Source organism: Cibotium barometz, chromosome 35 (genome assembly GCF_041138505.1).
Source record: "Cibotium barometz isolate CiBa-2024 chromosome 35, ASM4113850v1, whole genome shotgun sequence".
NCBI lineage: Eukaryota > Viridiplantae > Streptophyta > Polypodiopsida > Cyatheales > Cibotiaceae > Cibotium > Cibotium barometz.
The window spans coordinates 47,059,683-47,080,005 of NC_141080.1; the positions used below are offsets into that span (position 1 = coordinate 47,059,683).

A 20,323-nucleotide genomic window follows, 5' to 3' on the forward strand; every position below is an offset into this window, starting at 1 on the left:
AAATGATCCCCTTTCATATGAAGTGAGTACAACTTGGCTTCGTTAGTGCATGTGAGATATTTCATACTTGCTTATGTGGCTATTTATTTGTTCAAAACAGGGTTGTAGAAATGCACACACACATAGTGGAGAAGCTCAAGGGAGCACACATTGAGATGATAGATAGATATTGAATGTGCATTATACCAAGATGACAAGTATGCCCCAAGATGGGTGTATACTAGCATGGGAAAAAAAACCTCCCAAAGAGGGAAAAAGCTCCCTGGTTGGTCCTCGTATGCTCACACACATCACTACTAAATATTGCTACAAATCCCCATGGGAGTGGATGATGTGAACAAGAAGTGAGCTGGCACTAAAAGTACAAAGATGTACCAAGCTCTTTGGACTATGAGAGGGAGCCGAGACCCAAAGGGACATAAGTTCAAAGCTTTGCGACAAAAATCTTTAAACTTCTCTCGTGAGATAGCCTTTGTGAATAAGTATACCATGTTATCCTATGGGCACATTAGCCAAGATAATTTCCCCTACGAAGCATCTCTCCTTGACATAATGATAATGCACCTCAATGTGCTTTATGCCAACATGAAAAATTGGATTCCTCACAACTGCAATAACGTTTTGACTATTGGTAAAGATGGTAATGGCCAAGGACTCGCCAATACCCAAATAAATAATAAGTCATCTAAGGCTAACACACTCGACTATAGCTGTAAAACGTTGCCATGTACTTAGCTTTACACAACTAGAAGTGGTTACATAAGAAGATAAGGCATCCAAGAGCTTCTTAATATAGGCCAGTATCAGAAGGGTCACCTGCATCTTCAAGGTTAAGTCGCAAACTAGGTTCCATAGGTGTAGCAACAATAGGTTTGCAGTCTTCAAGATTGAATCTCTTGAGTAACTAGGTTCCATAGGTGTAGCAACAATAGGTTTGCAGTCTTCAAGATTGAATCTCTTGAGTAATGCCTCTATGTATTGTGTTTGCAACATAACAATGCCATCATCATGCTACCAAAACTCAATGCCCAAATAATGGTGCAATGGGCCAAGATTTGACATTCAAAAGACCTTTGTAAGTCAGCTACTATAAAAGCTGAAATATGATCATTAGCAGGGCCTGTGAGCAGCATGTCATCAACATATAACACGATGACCAAAATTTATCTTTAGTCCTCTTAATGTAGAGGGTATTGATCATATTTTAGCTACTTTAAAAGTTGAAATATGATCATCATGAGGGCTTGTGAGTAGCATTTCATCAACGTATAACACGATGACCAAAAATTTATCTTTAGTCCTCTTGATGTAGAGGGTACTGTCAGTACTGTTGCAAAAACCTTTCTGAACAAAACCACAAAGTTAAGATACATAGACCTCCTCATGCAAATCTCCATTCAAAAAAGCAATTTTGATGTCCAATTTATGTACATTCCAACCTTTATATGCTGCTAATGCAATGATGCTCCACATGATAGTCATATGACATGTGTGCAAAGGTCTCACCATAGTCAATGCCTTTTTTCCTATGCATAACCCTTTACAACAAGCCTTATTTTTTGTCGCTCGTCGGACACTGTCAATCAGCTTTACGTTTAAGCTTGTAAACCCATTTCATGCCAATGGTCTTCTTGCATGAGGCGAATCAGACAACTCCCAAAAAAGTACCATTTTTGAGTAAGGCATGATATTCATACTGCATAACACTCATCCACTGTTCTTCTGATTCCTTTGCTTCATCAAAGGAGATAGGTTCCACTTCATTACATACACTGGCAATAAGAGCATGACTTGTGTCAACATGAGATATGTGATGAGAACCTGCACGTGTTCTGTTAGGCAAAGGAGTGGCCAATTTGATATTACGCAGTGTGTGCACCAGCCATTTTGGCATACTTTTGGCTCTTCAATTTCCCTTCTTTCCTCATCAACTGCATCATCCACATTTGCCTCATTAATAGGTTGATCTGTGGGCCAAAAAACATGCTGATTTTGAAGCTGTATGGGCTGATTTTCAGGATTCTTTTGTGTATTCAAATGCTCTACATCAATATAGTATCTCTACTCGCAAGAGTCCGCTTGGTAGTAGGATGATAGAGATGATAACATTTACTTTCTAAGATATACTCCACAAAAATACATTCAACAACCTTACTGTCAAGCATGTTATAAATTTGCTTAGGCACAAGTACATAATCAAGACAACCAAAAATGCGTAAGTGAGCCACAGAGGGCTTTCCACCATTCCAAGTTTCAAAAGGTGCAATTGTATGCAAAGCCTTTGTAGGACACCTGTTCATGACTAAGGTAACTCCTAACTTTTGACCATACAACATGCCATATTCATGAGAGACCTATTTTTGCATTCAGCTACATTGTTTTGCTAAGGTGTATAGGGCACAATACATTTGTGTTTTATCCTATGATCAACCATGGATGCGTGAAACTCCTTAGACATATACTCCCCCTCTCTTGATCAGTACGCATGATACCAATCTTACATGTAGAAACATTTTCAACCATAGCAACAAAGTGCTTAAAGTATATAAGAACCTCTAATTTCTATTTCAATGGATATATTCAGGTGTGTCTGGAATAATCATCAATGAATGTGATAAAATCGAGGTAGCCCCCAATAGATGGTGTCCTTATAGGACCACGTACATCACTGTGTATAAGCTGTAGTTTCTGGACAACTCTACTTGAACCATCTTTGGGAAATGGTGCACGCTACATTGTTCCAAGATTATAGCCCTCACAAACATGTTTGTGTTAGAAATTGGGGGCCACTTCCCGGGAGGTCACCCATCCCAGTAGTGTTCACGCCACTACGCACTTAACCACCATGGCCCTAGTCTTCTATTATTTATGTATAATCTCCCTGGTTATATGCATGCTCTATGTAGGTGGCCAGGCTATGACCTTCCAACACCCTCCCTCAATGGCCAGGACGTAGGCTACCCAAAGGCTCTAAGGACACTTGGCTTAGAGGTTTGCCTGCTCTCATAGAGATGTCACCTGGCTATTCCAGCATATGTGTGCCTGCTAAGTGATTACTCTAGGCGTACAAGCATGATGTAGCCTTCTTAGCCGTAAGCGCATTCGGCCTTAGTTCGGCCTTAACTCCACCGAGAGGAAATGGCAAGCCAACTAGCTCCGCTAACAATATCCCAACATGCCCTCCTTGGCTTCGATACCATGTTGGAAATTGGGGGCCACTTCCCGGGAGGTCACCCATCCCAATAGTGTTCACACAATTATGCGCTTAACCTCCACCACTCTAATCCCTTCCAAGCCAAGAAAATTAGTGGATGAGGGATGATAATGGCCCTAGTATTTTGTTATTTATGTATGACCTCGTTATCCGTGGCACTATGCATGTGGTCTGTAGGCGGCTATGCCATGACCTTCCAACAATTTGATAGGGGCTTCAAGATGTGGTAGCTAATACACCATGTCATCTCAGAAGGCAATCCCCATCATGTTGGATGTAGGTGATGGTTTGAAAGAGGGCATCTATGGGTGGCGAGTGGGGAAATAATCGTCTATGATAGCTCATAGTGTGTAGATATGATCTAGGTTGGAGAAATTCCTCCTTAAGCTTGCTTAACCTTATGCTTTGTACCCCAGCCTCTCAGCCCATAAAGCTGATCTATGCCTCTAGCATCACTCCATAGATCTTGGCCATTATGTGACCAACCAAGGTAGTCCTATAGTTATTCGGATCCATGGAGTCTCTTGCTTTGTGGATAGGCACAATGGCGTTTGTCGATCAGGATAGTGGAAAGCGCTTCGTTAGAGAGATTTGCAAGGATGGGAGCAAGCACATGTTGTCCATGGGCACTCAAATCTTGATGATCTTTTGCTCTCCCATTATGCAAATTTTTAGTGCTCGAGTGACATTTGTGGCATTGAAGAGGAAAGATAATGTATGGGATGTGTATCATGTGGGGGCTATGTGACGTTGGTAGCATTGAAGAGAAAAGACAATGTGGGTCGCGGGATGTATGTTATGTGGGGTATATACTGGTTCGACACATCATAAAGCTGACGTGTTGTGCATAGGCCTTCCAAAGGCTAGGATTAGTGAGTGGGGGTTCATTTTTCCTCGTGAATGCACCATGCATCTGAGTTATCCTCATTCAAGAAGAGTTGGTATAACTCTTGTTCTAGTCTACACACCCTTTATCTTGCAAGTGAGTTGATGGAAGATTTTTTGCATCCGAGATCAATCAATTCTCTCTTCGAGCCTTGTGGCTTTGTATTCCTCATCAAACAACCCATTTTGAGGTTGAGAGCCGATCACGGTAAACTAGGGAAAGTTGGCATGGACTAAGGGAATGATGGATGAAAGCTGGTATGTGCCTGTGGATATTCGAGTCTCAGAACGAGCTTGCTCGTTTCTGACCCCAAGGAAGGGTCAAGGGCGGGAGAGTTGATCCTCATAAATGTGGAGAGAGAGAGAGAGAGAGAGAGAGAGAGAGAGAATATGTAAGAGAGAGAAACCCTGCTGATATGCAACATGATTTCTATGCATCAAAGGAGAACCTGGTGAGCAGGGAGAGAGAGAGGAGAGAGCCTAGAAGGGGTGAAAGAGAGAGTCTTATCAAACCTTTGATACCCTTTTTTTTGTTGGATCAAATATTTCGGTTCAACTAATTGACGATAAGCTTGGAAAGTTGCCAAGCTTTCCGGACTCCGTCGTTCATGGGCTCCGTTCGATGGGCGGTGTGGATGGCAACGATTGTCTGTGTTGCAACAGGCGATGCTCAAGTTCCAATCAAGGCGATTGTTGCAACGTGTGGCGGTGTTCTTCAGACAAATAAGATTAGCAGTAATCTCTGATCTTTCTGTCGACATTTATTACCAATAAATACTAGGCTCTAAGCTCTTAAGAATGAATCAAACAGTCCTTGTTATTGTAAACACATGCTTAACAGGAGTTTAGCTGCAAAGTAACGGAGGGTATGTTTCCAATTGCAAGGCTAACCATTTGTTTGGAGCATAGATTGATGCATTTAATGCCCAACAACAGGAAGAAGAGGCTGCAACCAATACCAGGGAGGAAACAGTTTGTACGAAGAAAACCCTGCACTTAAGTAAACCTCTGCTTCAGAGATGCTCAGGATAGGAGAGGCTCTGGCGTGTTTGCAACATGCCGTTGAGCTCCCCCCTGTAGATGATTTAGTCTACATTTTGCAGAAGTGCAGAGAAAAGAGGAGTCAAGCACATGCCCAAGATGTGCATGTGTGCATGTGCATGCATGGGCTTGAAAGCTTTGGCGCACTTGTTAACCACCTCATTCCAACTTATGTTGAATGTGGAAGCATGTCCTATGCCCAGCAGGCCTTCGACGGGTCGTCCCATCTGAATGAACATGCATGGACTTCTCTCATACAAGGGCATATTGAATATGGGGATGCCCAACATGCCTTCAACCTGTACCACAAAATGCAAGATGAAGGTGTGCAACCTAGTGAATACACATTTACGGCCCTGCTCAAAGCGTGTGCAAGGCTCAAAAGCATGGCAAGGGGCCAAGAAATACATATAGACATTGCAAAAGAGGGATATGAATCATATGTTTTTGTTGGAAGTACTTTAGTGGATATGTATGCTAAATGTGGCTCACTTGTGGAAGCACGTGATGTTTTTGATGAGCTGACACATCCAGATGTAGTCTCATGGACTGCATTGATTGCAGGATATGCTGATCTTGGGCTCGGTAAGGCAGGACTGGACTGTTATCAAGAGATGATAGTGAAGGGTGTGTTGCCCAATGCTTTCACATTTATTTGCTGTTTGAAAGCTTGTGGTGGTATGGGTGCCGTAAATAGGGGCCATGAAATACATGCACAGATTGTCAAAGAGGGATTTGAAGTAGATCCTTTTGTGGGTAGCAGCTTGATTGATATGTATGCCAAATGTGGTGCACTTGCAGAAGCATGGGATGTATTTGACAAGATGCCGATTCGAGATGTCGTCTTGTGGAACACATTGATAGCAAGTTATGCTGAGCATGGGCTTGATGAAGAAGCCTTGATTTTTTTGGAACGGATGCAAATGGATGGTGTGCAGCTGGATCCAGGCACGTTTGTTTGCAGCTTGAAAATATGTGGTAGGTTAGCTGCTAAAGAAAGAGGCCAGGAACTGCATTTGAAGATCATCAAACAAGGCCTTGAAATTGATTGTATTGTGGGTAACATCTTGGTGGATATGTATGCAAGATGTGGCTTACTTGCAGAAGCATTTGAAGTTTTTGATGAGCTGCCAACCCAAGATGCAGTCTCATGGACAGCAGTAATGGTGGCGTGTGCCGAGCAGGGGCTTGCTGAGGAAGCATTGGATCATTTCAAACGGATGCAAGTGGAAAAGGTGTCCCCAGATGCGGTCATGTTCGTGTCCAGCTTGAAAGCTTGTGGAAAACTCAGAGCTCTAGACAAGGGCCGAGAATTACATGCTGAGCTTATTAAACATAACTATGAAAGAGATTCTTTTATTGCTAGCGCTTTGGTGGACATGTATGGCAAGTGTGGCTCACTTTTAGAAGCACAAGAAGTGTTTCACAAGTTGCAGGTTCGAGATGCTGCTCTGTGGAACACTTTGATTACAGTATGTGCTGAGCAGGAGTTGTGTGAGGAAGCTCTAGATCACTTCCTAATCATGCAACTGGAGGGTGTGTCTCCTGATGCTGTAAGCTATGTGTGCATCTTGAAAGCTTGCGGTAGCTCACGATACTTGAATAGGGGCAGACAACTATTCAGTGAGATTGCAGAGAAGGGCTATGAGGGGGACTCTTTTATCAGTAATGCTTTAGTAAATATGTATGCTAAATGTGGCTCACTTGCAGAAGCACATGAGCTGTTTGACAATCTACTAGTTCGAGATGTGATATCATGGACGGGTCTCATTACAGGATATGCTGTCCGGGGGTTTCTTGAGGAGGCAATCAACTGCCTGAAAGAGATGCAGCTGGAGGGTTTGTCTCTGGATACAAACACATACGTGTGCATCTTGAAAGCTTGTGGCAGCATAGGAGTGGGCCAACAAGTACACACTGATATAGTCAAGAATGGGAAGGAAAGGGACGCTTTTGTCTGTAGCAGCTTAATGGAAATGTACATCCGGTATGGTCTACTTGCAGATTCACATGATGTCTTTAGTGAGTTGCCTGTTCGGGGTGTGACGTTGTGGAACACACTACTTGCAGGATATGCTGAACATGGGCTTGCAGAGAATGGGCTACAATGTCTTCAACAGATGCAGCTGGAGGGTTCATCTCCAGACACGGTCTCTTGGAACGCAGTGATTTCAGCTTATGCTGAGCAAGGAGAAAGTGAGAAGGCTTGTCATCTCTATGCACAGATGCAGGAACAGGGCCTTGCACCCGACAGCATGATCGTAATGAGCGTTTTGAAAGCATGTGGTAGTGCAGGGTCCTTAAAAACAGGAAAGAGGTTCCACACACAGTTTCAGAGAGCTGGCAAACTCGAGGCCAATGTTGAAGCTATTCTAGCAACTGCTCTTATTGACATGTATGGTAAATGCGGGAGTATGGTTGATGCACAGAAGGTTTTTGATGCAATGCCTACAAAGCTTCTTGTGCCTTGGAATGCATTGATTATGGGGTATGCTCGCCAAGGAGAGGATGGAGCTGTCTTGAATTTGTACACGATAATGAGGGAGGAAGGTGTGCAGGCGGATGAGGTCACGTTTCTCAGTGTTCTTACTGCATGCAATCATGCAGGTCTCTTAGATGAAGCCCAGTATTACTTTGAGGCTATTAGAGAAGATTGCAGCATTGGGTTAACGATGAAGCACCTCTGTTGCATGATAGATCTCCTAGGTCGTGCAGGCCAACTGGATGAGGCTGTGGCAATGGCAGAGACAATGCCATTACAACCTAGTCTTGTGGTGTGGAATGCGGTGCTGAGTGCTTGCCAAAAGTGGGGCAAAGCGGAGCTCGGAAGACAAGCCTTTGAGTATGCTGTGGGATTGGAGGAGAAACATTCAGCAGCATTCGTCTTGATGTCGAACATGTATGCAGATGCTCAAAAAGGGGATGACAAGGTGCTGAGTGCAAACCTATGAGCATGAAAGGAGCCATGTTAGGCTCGGATTTGGTGGTAGTGCATGATATTTGATGTCATTTTTGGCTAGCTTTGGACCCATCGTTGAATGTTTTTAATGCTGCAAATGTTGAGATGCCACATGGGTTACATGAAGCTGTCTGCATGTTGGCCTGATTCATGCACATTGAACAGGTTCTACATCTAAAGTACATCACATGCATGACACGTTTCGTAGATGCCCTTAAGCAAGCATGCTGTGTGAGGTTAGACTAGAGAAACATGACCAGGTGGCCATTGGGTGAAACTGTGAGCTCTGAGTAGAACAGTACTGTTGCACACCAAGGAAGGGGATGTACCACAGGCAAGCCATAGGAGCTGGTCAAGTAGACAAACTGGAGCAGCCAACCCTTGCAAAGAGAAGCAGCGTAGCCTGCAATGAAAATGAGAATTTGTGAATGTAAGCTCTGCAAGTGGAATCCGTACAAGAAAAGTGCCTTCTGCTATCCTTCCATCACCTCCCCACTCTCCAGCACTGTTCAATGGCAGGCCAGCATTTCGGGCTTTGTACGTTCCTCAGACATCAGCAAGTTACAAGTGTGCAGCTGAATCAGACCTTACTCCAGTATTTAGCCTCGTATGACTCATGAGGTGCATTAACACTGTGCTTTACCAATAAAGCAAGCAGTCCACAAGAGAGGGAACCGCCGGTGGGGGTCCAGCAGGCCATTGGAATTCAGTATTTCCTTTAACCCTCAATCTCTCTCCTGTGTGCCGTGTGCCATTGTTATATATAGTAAAGGTTACTCTAGTATGGGTCAATCTTCATGTCCCGTAGTTAGTCACCTGATACTGGCATAGAGCAGGCATCGTGATCCTAGGGAGCTTGTATACAACGCGAAGGTTTGTTCGTGTTAGGTCTCTAAACCATTCAACACTTGGCCTTATAGAAACATGTATATGAATATGACAAGACAGACAAAATATTTTGAATCTGCAGATGCCACCGAGACAGACAAATTAGATTCATACCCAGATGGTGTATATGCCTCTACCTTTGTTTAAGTTTAGCTATGGATTTTAGCTCATACAACAGCTTATGTTGAGCCCATTGCTAAATCAAAGGTCATGTGAGTCAGAAGAGGACACTTTCACCAGCAAACCTATTTGTTTCCCATGGTGGTGAGCATACCACAATATTTTTTTAAAAAAAAGTAGCAATCAAACAAGAAAGAGGAGATACCACATGAGGACTGGGTACAGAAGCAAAACTGCTAATCAAAGGTACTCCTTTCATGATTCTTTAAATCGAAATTTTGAAAGTAATTCTATTGCTAAACTAGAAAGTACATTCAAGATGGGGTATGCATTTATGAAACACTACACGAGCCTATGAGCTTACTATTACTTCAATATGTGTTAATCCCTCATTTTAGAATCTAAAAAGTTAGTTTGAAAACTAGAGGAATGCTTTGAGTCCATGCATAAATAGGGAAATTAATAAATTTATTGGCTGATGTTTGCGGGTACCCATGTAGAGCTTGGTTTAAGGCTCATTGTGGGTGAACCCTAAAGGTATTCTTGAAAGAAAGTGGTAACTAGATTTAGCTTGGATTAGTCTAGATTAGGATAGATTTAGAGCAAGAAGAGAAAGTAAGAGACTTGTGTATTCATGATTATCTAAAAAGTACCAAAAATATGGTGTATGTGGCCTATATACATAACACCCCTTTCACACTATCGTAAGTGTTGTCTATGAGCATGGTCAATTGGACTTGGGTCCATTATTCATATGAGACCATTCTACTTTGTTTACAAACTATCCCCACCCAAAAGGTTTTGTCTTCGAAACCATTGATGTGTATAATTATAATTCTCATGGATAGAGTATATGTCAACTTGAAGATCATGCTTACACTATATATGGGAGACCAAAATCATATATATTTAGTTGTAAAGTGCTTAATATATCCTCCAAACAAGCCATAACTTCTTTCCCATAATGGCATAAGAACCTTGAGTAGCTTTCAATCATTATGCATCCAATTTTCAATGGTATGGAGTTGTCCACAGTGAATTTACAGTAATTTACCATCATTGGCATATTCATTTTGTACCCATAGAGTGCCTCAAAAGGTGACATAACAATGCTTTCATGATGCGTGCTATTATGAGCAAACTCGGCAAAGCGGTAACCACTCATCCCAAACACCTTGCATATCATGTCAATAGTGCCTTAAGTAAGTTTTTGTTCATCCTCTTAGTTTGTCCATCAGTTTTGGAGGTGATAGATGGTGCTAGTTGTCAAAACAGTCCCAATGATCTCAAACAATGTCTTCCAAAATGAACTCATAAACTTCACATCTTGGTCACTAACAATTTGTTGTGGCACTCAATGCAACTTGAACACATGATCCACAAACTGTTTTCCAACCATAGATGTTAAAAAATTGACCTTGGAAGGAATAAAATGTGCCACTTTCGTCAAGCGATCTACCACCACATATATATTATTCCATCCTCTCCTTGTATGAGGAAGCCCCATGATGAAATCCATGGAGATGTGTGTCCATTTGCCATCGGGAATAGGCAAAGGCTGAAGCAAACCACCGAGCTTATGCGTGGGATCCTTGTTTTGTTGACAAGGCAAGCAACTTGTCACAAAAGTATACACATCTTTCCACATTCCTTTCCAATAAAAACTCTTCCACACCTTATCAAAGGTCCTAAACAATCCCATGTGCCCCGAGAATGGAGAAGAATGCATCTCTTCTAACACCCTCTTCTTGTAGCTTGATATAGGTACAAGGTAGACTTTGCCTTTGTAGTAGATGAGTCCATTACGAAGCTCAAAATGTAGCAAATCATCATGGGATCCTTTTTGTAAATTTTGCCATATTGGTGCCACTTCCTCATCCAATAGGTACTCTTGTTAGATAATCCAAAATCCAATCTTTATGAACCTCCGATATTGCCATGCATCTACATGCCCATATGCGTGACAATGCATCCACCACAACATTCTCTTTCCCTTTCATGTAAGAGATCTCAAAGTCATAATTTTGTAATGTAGCCACCTACCTTCTTTACTTGGGAGAGAGTGTAGGTTGAGACAAAAAGCATTGAAGCACCTTATGATCACTCTTTACAAAGAAATGACTCCTATATAAGTAACGATACCACTTCTTTATTGCATGAAGTATTGCCAACATCTCTTGATCATAGACATGCATAACCATTTCCTTCTCATCAAGCTTTCGACTCTAAAAAACGATCACTCCATGTTCCTGGAACAAAACATTCCCAATGCCTCTTCCACATGCATCTGCTTGAACCACAAATGGCTTCGAGAAGTCCGAGCATACAAGTATAGGGGTTGATGTGAGCATCTCCTTGACCTCTTGGAAGATCTTATCAGCTATAGCATCCCAAAAGAAAGTCTCTTTCTTAAGCTTGTCGGTAAGAGGTGTGGCAATATGAGCATACCTCTTAAAATGAACCTCCTATAAAATGATGACAAGCCCAAGAATCCCCTTAATTGAGTGGTATTTGTAGGTGTGGTTCAATTCTTAATACAATCAACCTTCTTAGGATCCATCAAAATGCCTTCTTTTCTCACTATATGTGCAAGATACTCAACCTTTTATGCCATAAATGTGCATTTGCTCTCCTTTACATATAAGTTATTGGCTCTTAAAGCATCCAAAACAGCCCTTAAGTTGTTGGCTCTTAAAGCATCCAAAACAACCCTTACGTGCATCAAGTTCTCCTTCTCCCCTTTGCTATATATCAAGATATCATCAAAGAATACAAGCACCCATTTGTAGAGGAAAGGTCCAAGCACCTTGTTCATTAGAGCTTGAAATGTTGCCGGCACATTGCACAACGCAAATGGCATAACCAAATAATCGTAGAGACCTCTCTCGGTTCGAAATGCCATTTTTGTACTCATCACGGTGAAGAAACATGCACCTTTCAACTCATCAAGCAAATCATCAATTCGTGGAATAGTGAATCTAATCTTGATTGTAGATTTATTCAAGTCCCTATAATCCACGGACATGCGAAAAGTGCCATCCTTCTTCTTGACCAAGAGTACAGGTGATGCAAAAGGTGATTGGCTAGGAGTAACCCATCCCATGTCCATAAGCTCTTGCACTTGCTTTGCCACTTTATCCTTCTCCACTTTTGACAATCTATAAGGTGGCTTGTTGAACAGGCTTAGTATGTGGCTCAAGCTCTATCCCATGATCCACCTCCCTTTTTGGCGACAATAACTTTGGCATTTGGAACACATCCTCATACTCCTTCAATAATTCCTTCATACCTTTATGCATAACCTCAACCTTTTGTTCATTGCTTTCTTCTTTGCAAAGCTGTAAAACATATATGCATCCCATTTTCTTTAGCTTCCTCTTGAGTTGTGTTGCATTGATCATCTTGATACTTGACACATGAGTTCCGATCAATGTAACCTCATGGTTTCCATGCATAAAACTCATATACCCTTGCTGTAAATTCATGTGAAACAACCCAAGATTTGCCAACCAATCGCATCCCAAAACAATGTCAATGGGACCCATATCCAATACAAACAAATTAACTTTCAAGTATGATCATTTGTGAGAATCAATCTCAATTGTGCAATCCATCTTTGCCCCATTAGCCACTTGAACCTCATGCCACAAAGATAAAGCTATAGGTTGTAATTTGAGACTGCACATGGATTTGGTGTTGATAAAACTGTGTGCTTCCATTATCAATCAAAACATGTGCCACCATTTCATTAATGCATTCCTTCAACCTTAATGTATTGGCACCTTTTCAACCAACATAGGCATCACTTGAAATATTGCATAGGGTAGCCATATTATCTTTGTCATGATAAGCACATATAGGCATTGGTAATCCATCATCATAGTCAGCATATCCTTCTTTAATCCACCCAGATCAAAGGGAAATTCACTATTCTTCTTTAATCCACCCAGATCAAAGGGAAATTCACTATTCTTCTCTACATCCTCAACTTCATTGTTGGCATCTTCAAAGTAATCCTCATGCTCATCCACATCCTCCTTAATGTCTTCATGGCAAGGTTCAGTGAGAATCATGCCTAGGGTGATCTTCTTGGCCTTGCAAACTTTCCAATGATCCTTGTTCCATTTGTCACCACACTTGAAGCACACCCCCTTTTCCTTCAAGTCATTAATACAATCTTGTCCCAAAACCTTGCTCTTGTTAGATGCTTTTGCATCAACTTGCTTCCCATCACCATTTGGAGGTGAAATTTCCTCTTCCACCTCTTCCATAGACGGTTGATAATCTAGGAGGACCCGTGTGATAAGCAACTCCACTTGAAGATCTGCCCAAAGTTGAAGTGCCAATATTAGCCCTAAATCCATGCCTTTATCCACTAGCATGTGTATAGATCTCCGCAAGAAGCATGACATGACCTCCTTGATGGTGTCGGGCCTCTAAGCATCCACATCAACTTTGATGTTGATTTGCAGCCCTTTGATAAACTTCCTAAATTTGTACTCCTCACTCAATGCTTCCACATGAAGTGAAAACTTCATAAACTTGTGTACATAGTCCTTGACATTGCCCGTTTGAGTGAGATCATCCCATTTCTCCACCATCCTTGATCTATTGAGGGCTGAAACAAAGGTTCTCCTCATCTCATTCTTGAAATCATACCAAGTAGTGATCAAATATCCATGAGCATTTAAGTGCCACCACCATGCATGATATAACCTTCTAGATGAAAAGTAGCAAACAAAACCTTACACTACGAGGACTAAGTTTAAAGTAAAGCTCCATCCATTCTTCAAACTCCTCACATTGGTTGAGCCTTCACCTTTGAACTTGGTAAAATTCAACTTGTCCTTCACTCCCTTAAACTCATCTTCATCACCACCTTAATGGTGAGCATGCGGTCTATGCTCCCTTGGTCTAACATGATTTCCCCCAAACTCATTGAAGTGATGAGGTCTACCATGATTAGGTTCCATCCCATTAAAATGATGACCCATCTCATCAAAGTGTTGTCCACTCATGTGTGAAGGATGATGACCCATCTCATCAAAGTGATGTCCACTCATGTGTGGATGATGACCCATCTCATCAAAGTATTGTCCACTCATTATGATGACCCAGCTCATCAAAGTGTTTTCCACTCATGTGTGGATGATTCCAACTTCCATTCACTCTTGATTCTTCCAAAACAATGCCTTTACTTTTATCCACATTTCTCCCTTGCATATTGAAGAAACCCCATTCATAGGACCATGCATAGGCATCTTATAACTACCTTGTTACACCCCATAACCACCTTGTTGCATCGACATTCCAAATGTGCTTGTTCCACCTTGGTGCATCTTAGGAGACCCATGACCTGATTTAAGTTGGTGAGGACTAACTTGAGGTTTATGTGTAGCATTTGCATTCGAAGTGCCCACGGTAGATCTAAGAGGTTGGGGTCCCAATGCTTGAGATACCATTGGATCATTGTAAACTTCTTTCCCCTTGCTCAATTCTTGCCTTAAGCTAGTGAACCCTTCCTTAATCTCCACAAACCCACATGCAAAGTGTCACTAGCTCTTTGGAATTGTTGATTCATGGCTACAAATCTTTGATCCAAGCAGTTAAAGAAATTTTCCTCACATTATCTTGAGATTTTTGGCCTAAGATCTCCATAAACTTTAGCGATTTTCTCATAGTGTTCTGTTGATCAATGATACATCTTCTCCCTCAATTGCACAATCCCTTGATTCTCAATGGAACCTTGTGGTATGTGTGACCCTTGATGCAAGTCAACATTACTTTACACATGCTCTTGAGCATCTTGTCTTGCATCTTGCCTTGCTTCCGGAACACCACCCTCATGCTCAACTACTTCCTTGAAAGTAGCCTTGGTCTTTGACTTGGATGCCATTGAAAAACGACCAAATTCAAGTTGGATATGTTCCCGAACTCTGATTTATAAGCTCTTCAACTCTATAGAGAGGCAATGACGTGTAGAACCCCCCGTGTATGATCACTTTGACAAGGTCAATGCACAAGTACTCTATGTTTTGACTTCTTTGAAAAGTCAACCGATGAGTAATTTGCCACTTTGACCAAGCAAACGGAGTTCGATTCTTAAAGTCTATAGCTTGCCAAAAGGAGAGAAGAACATACTATCCAGCCACTATCCAGCTATGATGTCAAAATTGGTTCGGTCTAGAAATCTTAATTTCTGTAGAAATAGGGTATCCAGTGAAAAAATGGGTGTAGCGGATAGCTTGGGTGTTCGATTTTGGTGAGGTTTAAGGCTAGATGAGAAACTTAGGGTATGGGGAACCTAACCCTATGCTCACATTTTTTACCAGGCCCCACTTCAATCTTTCTACAGAATCTTACGATTAAACAAGCAATCGTTGTCAGAATTGAGTGCTTGATAGCTTGAATTTGTAGCCCTTAGTATAAGCTTTCAAGCTATGTATAACCCTTTAAATCAGCTCCGTTGATTGTGGACTGAATTAGGGTTTCAAGTTGCACTTATGCATGGATTTTGACCAAATTTCGACAACACCTCCTTTGTTTTACAACCAAATCTCAATATAAACTCGATTGAAAACCAATTGCAACACTGTATCCCATGCTTGCCAAATCCTTGCCCAAGAAAATGCATCCTTTATAGGCACTTGGAAGTTAATGTAGAGCATTGAATCTTGCTGATCTCCTGGCCAACCAAGCTCTTCCCACCCTTGTACCTAGGTCAAAACTAGGCATAAGTTGGGGCCATGTCTTCAGCACCGGTACCTAATCCTCCACCTTACCACTTTTCCAAGGCACTCACGGCAAGGTGGATTCAAGAAATACTCCCCCGACCTCTCCTTCAAATGCCGAGGTACCCTCACACGTCACTTGATTACTAGGAATTGAAATGTGAATACAAGTGTGTGTGAGTTGTATAGCATGAACTTGAAAGTGTATGTGAATTGACTTACAATTGGCACTTATAGTTGCATGCCATAGCCATTCGTAACAAGAGTTTAATTCCGGTGAAGAGGCTCATAAGGTGTCACTCCAAGTGATTAGTATTCAAGGAAAACAACCATAAGATATGTCCTCATTGCATCATAATCTTGAAGGACACCACATAATGCATTCAACCTCTTCCATTCCATTGATTGAAGCATGTAATCCCATCAAATGGCATGAATCTTGAGTAGATTCAATGGAATGGTCTCAAGAAATCATGTAGATGCAAAGTGTAATCATCCATAAACTTCATCTCCACTATCATTCATGTCCAGACGTGATACCTATCTAGAAATATAATTATTAGGAGCCACGTTAGGAATCTCATAAGATGCAGGAGCTAACCTTTCTGCTATCGTGACTAACTCCCTTCGCGTAGGTAGATCGATGGTGTAATGCGCTAGCGTTAGATTATCATGTTGAGCATAGTTGTATTAGTCGCTTCTCCTCCGGAGCGCCGACTAGGTGGTTTGGAACCATGCAAGTGCCGCAGACACCAATAGAGTGCATGCAAGAATTAGGATTTAGAGTTACAATTTGACCTTTATAATTGTCTCATAGTGTTCACACTTGGCTAGCCAATGTTAAAAATGAGGTCCTAGTGCATCCAAGACTACCTACGCTAGTGCAAATACCTTTTCCTAGATAGTAACTCTATCTTTATTATCTCATGGCACACCTTTCATATACAAGCAATAATCTTGCACATGTAAAATAATCCATTACAAGAAAAATATGAATTCTCTAGTGCCTAGGCCAATGAATGTAAAAAATATGTGGTGGCCAACCACCAGTGCCATATAAGTCTTGCGATAGCACTTAACATGCCTCCCTTTCTGATGCAGATTTTGTCTGTGGAAGATGTTGTCTTCCGCTTGGGATGATCTGCATAGAAACAATAATAACAAGGAATATATTCTTGGAGCAACAAGAAGAAGTTAACAAGGAAATAGCAAAACAAGAAGTCATGAAATCAGGGAGATAAGACCATTTAAGCTTCCCAAAGATTCTACAAAGATGAAGATTAATGCGGATATAACTTAGAAATACGTACAAGTCTATGATTCATGAACTGAGTTCAAAAAATATGCCTATGGTTATGACCACAGTCTCAAACAAAATGATGCACATACAAACCATCTATTAGCTCTAGAAGTAAAACTGCATGTTATTAGACGATTACTTACATAACAAAAGTGTGTATTCTATTTGTGTTTTTTTTAAAGCTTTTTTTTTTGCTTCTTTTTTGAAATGAAGAGTTATAAGCTACCACCGCATGGACTCCGCCAAGGATATTAAGAACTTCTAGGAGACTCCGTAAAGAGAAACACAAACCAGTTAAGTGCAATGCAAATATGCTCTCCAAGGGAACAATTAAAGTATAGAATTGCCAAGAGAGATGTATGAAGAGCCAATTTTGAATACACATGTTTAATTTGAAGCCCATGAAGTCATTTATTATCCTTTTGCTTGTGATCTTAGTGAAAGACTTTGTAGCTATTTGTTAAGAATGAAGATTTTTATGTAGGTGTCTGTTGTTGTAGAGAAGACTCTGTTGTTGAATCACAATAAACCTATAAAAATCCTCAGGAAAAGCTCTGCACATGTTGATTAGCCAAGACTATGAAGTATATGCCTCTTTGTCACTTAGTGCTCTCTTCTCTTACTTTTTTTTATTATTTTTGTGATTATGAAAGAAATAAATAATTGGGAGGCCCTTGCACCATAGAAAGAGTGCAAGAACTAACCAAGGTCGTAAAGAGAATGTGGGGGAGAGAGAGAGAGCTTGAGTTTCTTGCAAGAAAAACACACACACACAAGAGAGTGTAAGACACAAGAGCAATGGATGGTTGAATTTTCTTCTATCTTCTTCTCTTCTCTACAACCATATAACTCAAAGATAAGAGTACATACATAAAGGAAAAGTACTCTCCTATAACAACATAAAAAGTAGTCAGTCTATAATACTGGCATAGTTACAGCGCTAGCTCATTTAGTCTGGTTCACATTATGGACCCGACCCTTGTATGTTGTAGTAGTGAGTACTAACCCATATAGTGTGTAATCTTATCTTTATGTTATGTTGGTTGAGTAAAGAAGAAGAAGATAGAAGAAAATTCAGCTATCCATCTCTCTCTTGTGTCTTGCTCTCTCTTGTGTGTGTGTGTTTGCTTGCTAGGGTTTGAAGCTCTCCCTCTCCCCCACATTCTCTTTATGGTATCAGAGCCTGGATTGTGTGAGAGCTAAGGAGGCAAGAACAAGCAAGGAAGGAAGCGGTACTACACAGGTGTAAGAGCACCATCATCTCTTTCTCCTTCTTGGTTTAGGTACAACACCCCCTCAGTAGCTCTGGGAGCTACACATCTCCGATTGAGGAGCTGTCTTCATAGGAGCGGAGCTACAAGGCAGGTATAGTATCTTATTGGACAAAGTTTTTTCAGCCAGATTCGCGTTTCAGGTGCATTACTTGCCCCGCTTCATCACTACAGGGTATTTTAAAAGTTCTGGAGAGAATTGGTTCTACTCGAAATCTGTTTATTGCAGTGCAGCAGTGCAGCAGTGCATTTTGGAAGTGCAGATAGGGTTTGCACATGTATTGTTGATACTACATGTATGTCATGCACTCTGGTCACATTTGGTGACACACACACTGTGCTGAAGTACCGCTGTGCAACAGTTAACACAGAAGATCTTGATGTATTACAAGTTGCATACAGAAGTTGTCTGTTTGTAGGTTATTTGATTATTGCAGGAAAACATGCCTAACAGAATTAATCAGATTGTTAGTGAGAAGCTGGAAAAGAATAACTTCCATGCCTGGAAGTTTAGAATGACCAATTTCCTAATGTGGGTAAAGGATGTTAGGCTTATGTAGGAGGAGACAATGAGGAGCCTCTAGAGTTATCTGAGGAGAATGCCACTCCTGCAGATATAAAGGCATTCAAGGATTGGAATTAGGGTGCAAGAAAAGTCATGTACTAGCTTTCAATTAGTGTCACAGACACTATGATAAGACACATATAGGATGCAAACACTCCAGTAGTTGCATGGCAGAATCTGGTTTAAATGTTCCAGACTAGCACAAAGGCAAGGAAGTTGCAGTTAAAGCAAGAGTTGCATACTGTGGAAAAGAAAAGCATGTCCATCAATGAATATGCCTAAAAGATCAAGGGAATTATTGAATCCCTTAGGTCTACCAATGTGTCAACGGAGGATAATGATTTGGTGAGTGTCTGTCTCAATGGGCTTGGTAAAGAGTACAAGCCATTCAAGACCTCCATTGCAGTTAGGGAGAATATTCCCAACTTTCGGGACTTCACATCTATGCTGATCATAGAAGAAAAGGCTTTAGGTGAGGATTCTTCTTCACAAAGCAAGAACACATCGGAACAGGCCTTCTACTCTAATTCAAGTAGAGGCAGAGGTAGAGGCCGTGGTCCGAGGCCAAGGTGGTGGCTGACAACAATGAGATCAAAATTCTGGATAACAGTCCAATGATTCACAATAGCAATCATACACAAGTGGAAGAGGCTAGTCTAGAGGCAGGGGGAGCCAAAGGAGGTGGTTGGCAAAGTAATCAAAATGCAAATAGCATAGATTGATATTACTACTGGCAAACTAGGACACATGGCAAAGGACTGCTACAAAAAGCAGAATGACATTAAAAGTGGGAAGTTGTAGCAAGACAACTATGCATCATCTAGCAAGCATGGAGGTGATGACAGAAGTGAGCAGCTGTTTTGTGATGCAGCACATGCTTAGTTCCATAACAGGGGATGTGTTAGGATCTCAAGATATATGGTATGTGGATTTTGGCACCTCTAACCACATGACCAATCATACTGAGTGGTTTAGAGATATGCAAAAAATGGAAAAACTAGGTTCTGTAGAAACGGGTGATGATACTGCGCATCCCATTGCTCATGTTGGTAAAGTGCCATTGTCTATGCAAGATGGCAAAATGAAGTACTTGGCTGATGTACTTCATGTTATGAATATTACAAAGAACCTCGTTTCTATTGGACAGATGGTTGAGCAGGGTTTGTAAAAGTGAGGTTTAATCCTCAAGGATGTTTTGTGTGGAAGACTTCAAAAATAAGTGCTGCTTGCAAAGGGTAACAGAAATGGTAGGATGTTTGCTTTGGATGTAAACATGCCTGAGATAAAGGCAGCTCTGTTTGCGCATGGAATAGGTGTCATTGCAGATATTGACATATGGCACAAGGCTC

General features: G+C 41.3%; 1 protein-coding gene across 4 annotated transcripts; it reads left to right on the forward strand.

The window, feature by feature from the left end:
• Positions 1 to 4,100: 4,100 nt before the first annotated feature.
• Positions 4,101 to 9,319, forward strand: LOC147618530 (pentatricopeptide repeat-containing protein At4g39530-like). 4 transcript variants are annotated; one of them, XM_086774985.1, is made up of 2 exons: positions 4,101 to 4,834; positions 5,036 to 9,319. In XM_086774985.1, the coding sequence occupies exon 2, from the start codon at positions 5,119 to 5,121 to the stop codon at positions 8,089 to 8,091; it is 2,973 nt and encodes a 990-aa protein (XP_086631111.1). In that variant the 5' UTR covers positions 4,101 to 4,834; positions 5,036 to 5,118; the 3' UTR covers positions 8,092 to 9,319. The 4 variants fall into 4 exon arrangements, 3 of the variants coding, with proteins under 3 accessions (XP_086631111.1, XP_086631112.1, XP_086631110.1); XM_086774986.1 differs by having other exon boundaries at positions 4,102 to 4,834; positions 5,705 to 9,319; XM_086774984.1 differs by having other exon boundaries at positions 4,218 to 4,834; positions 4,941 to 9,319.
• Positions 9,320 to 20,323: the final 11,004 nt, after the last annotated feature.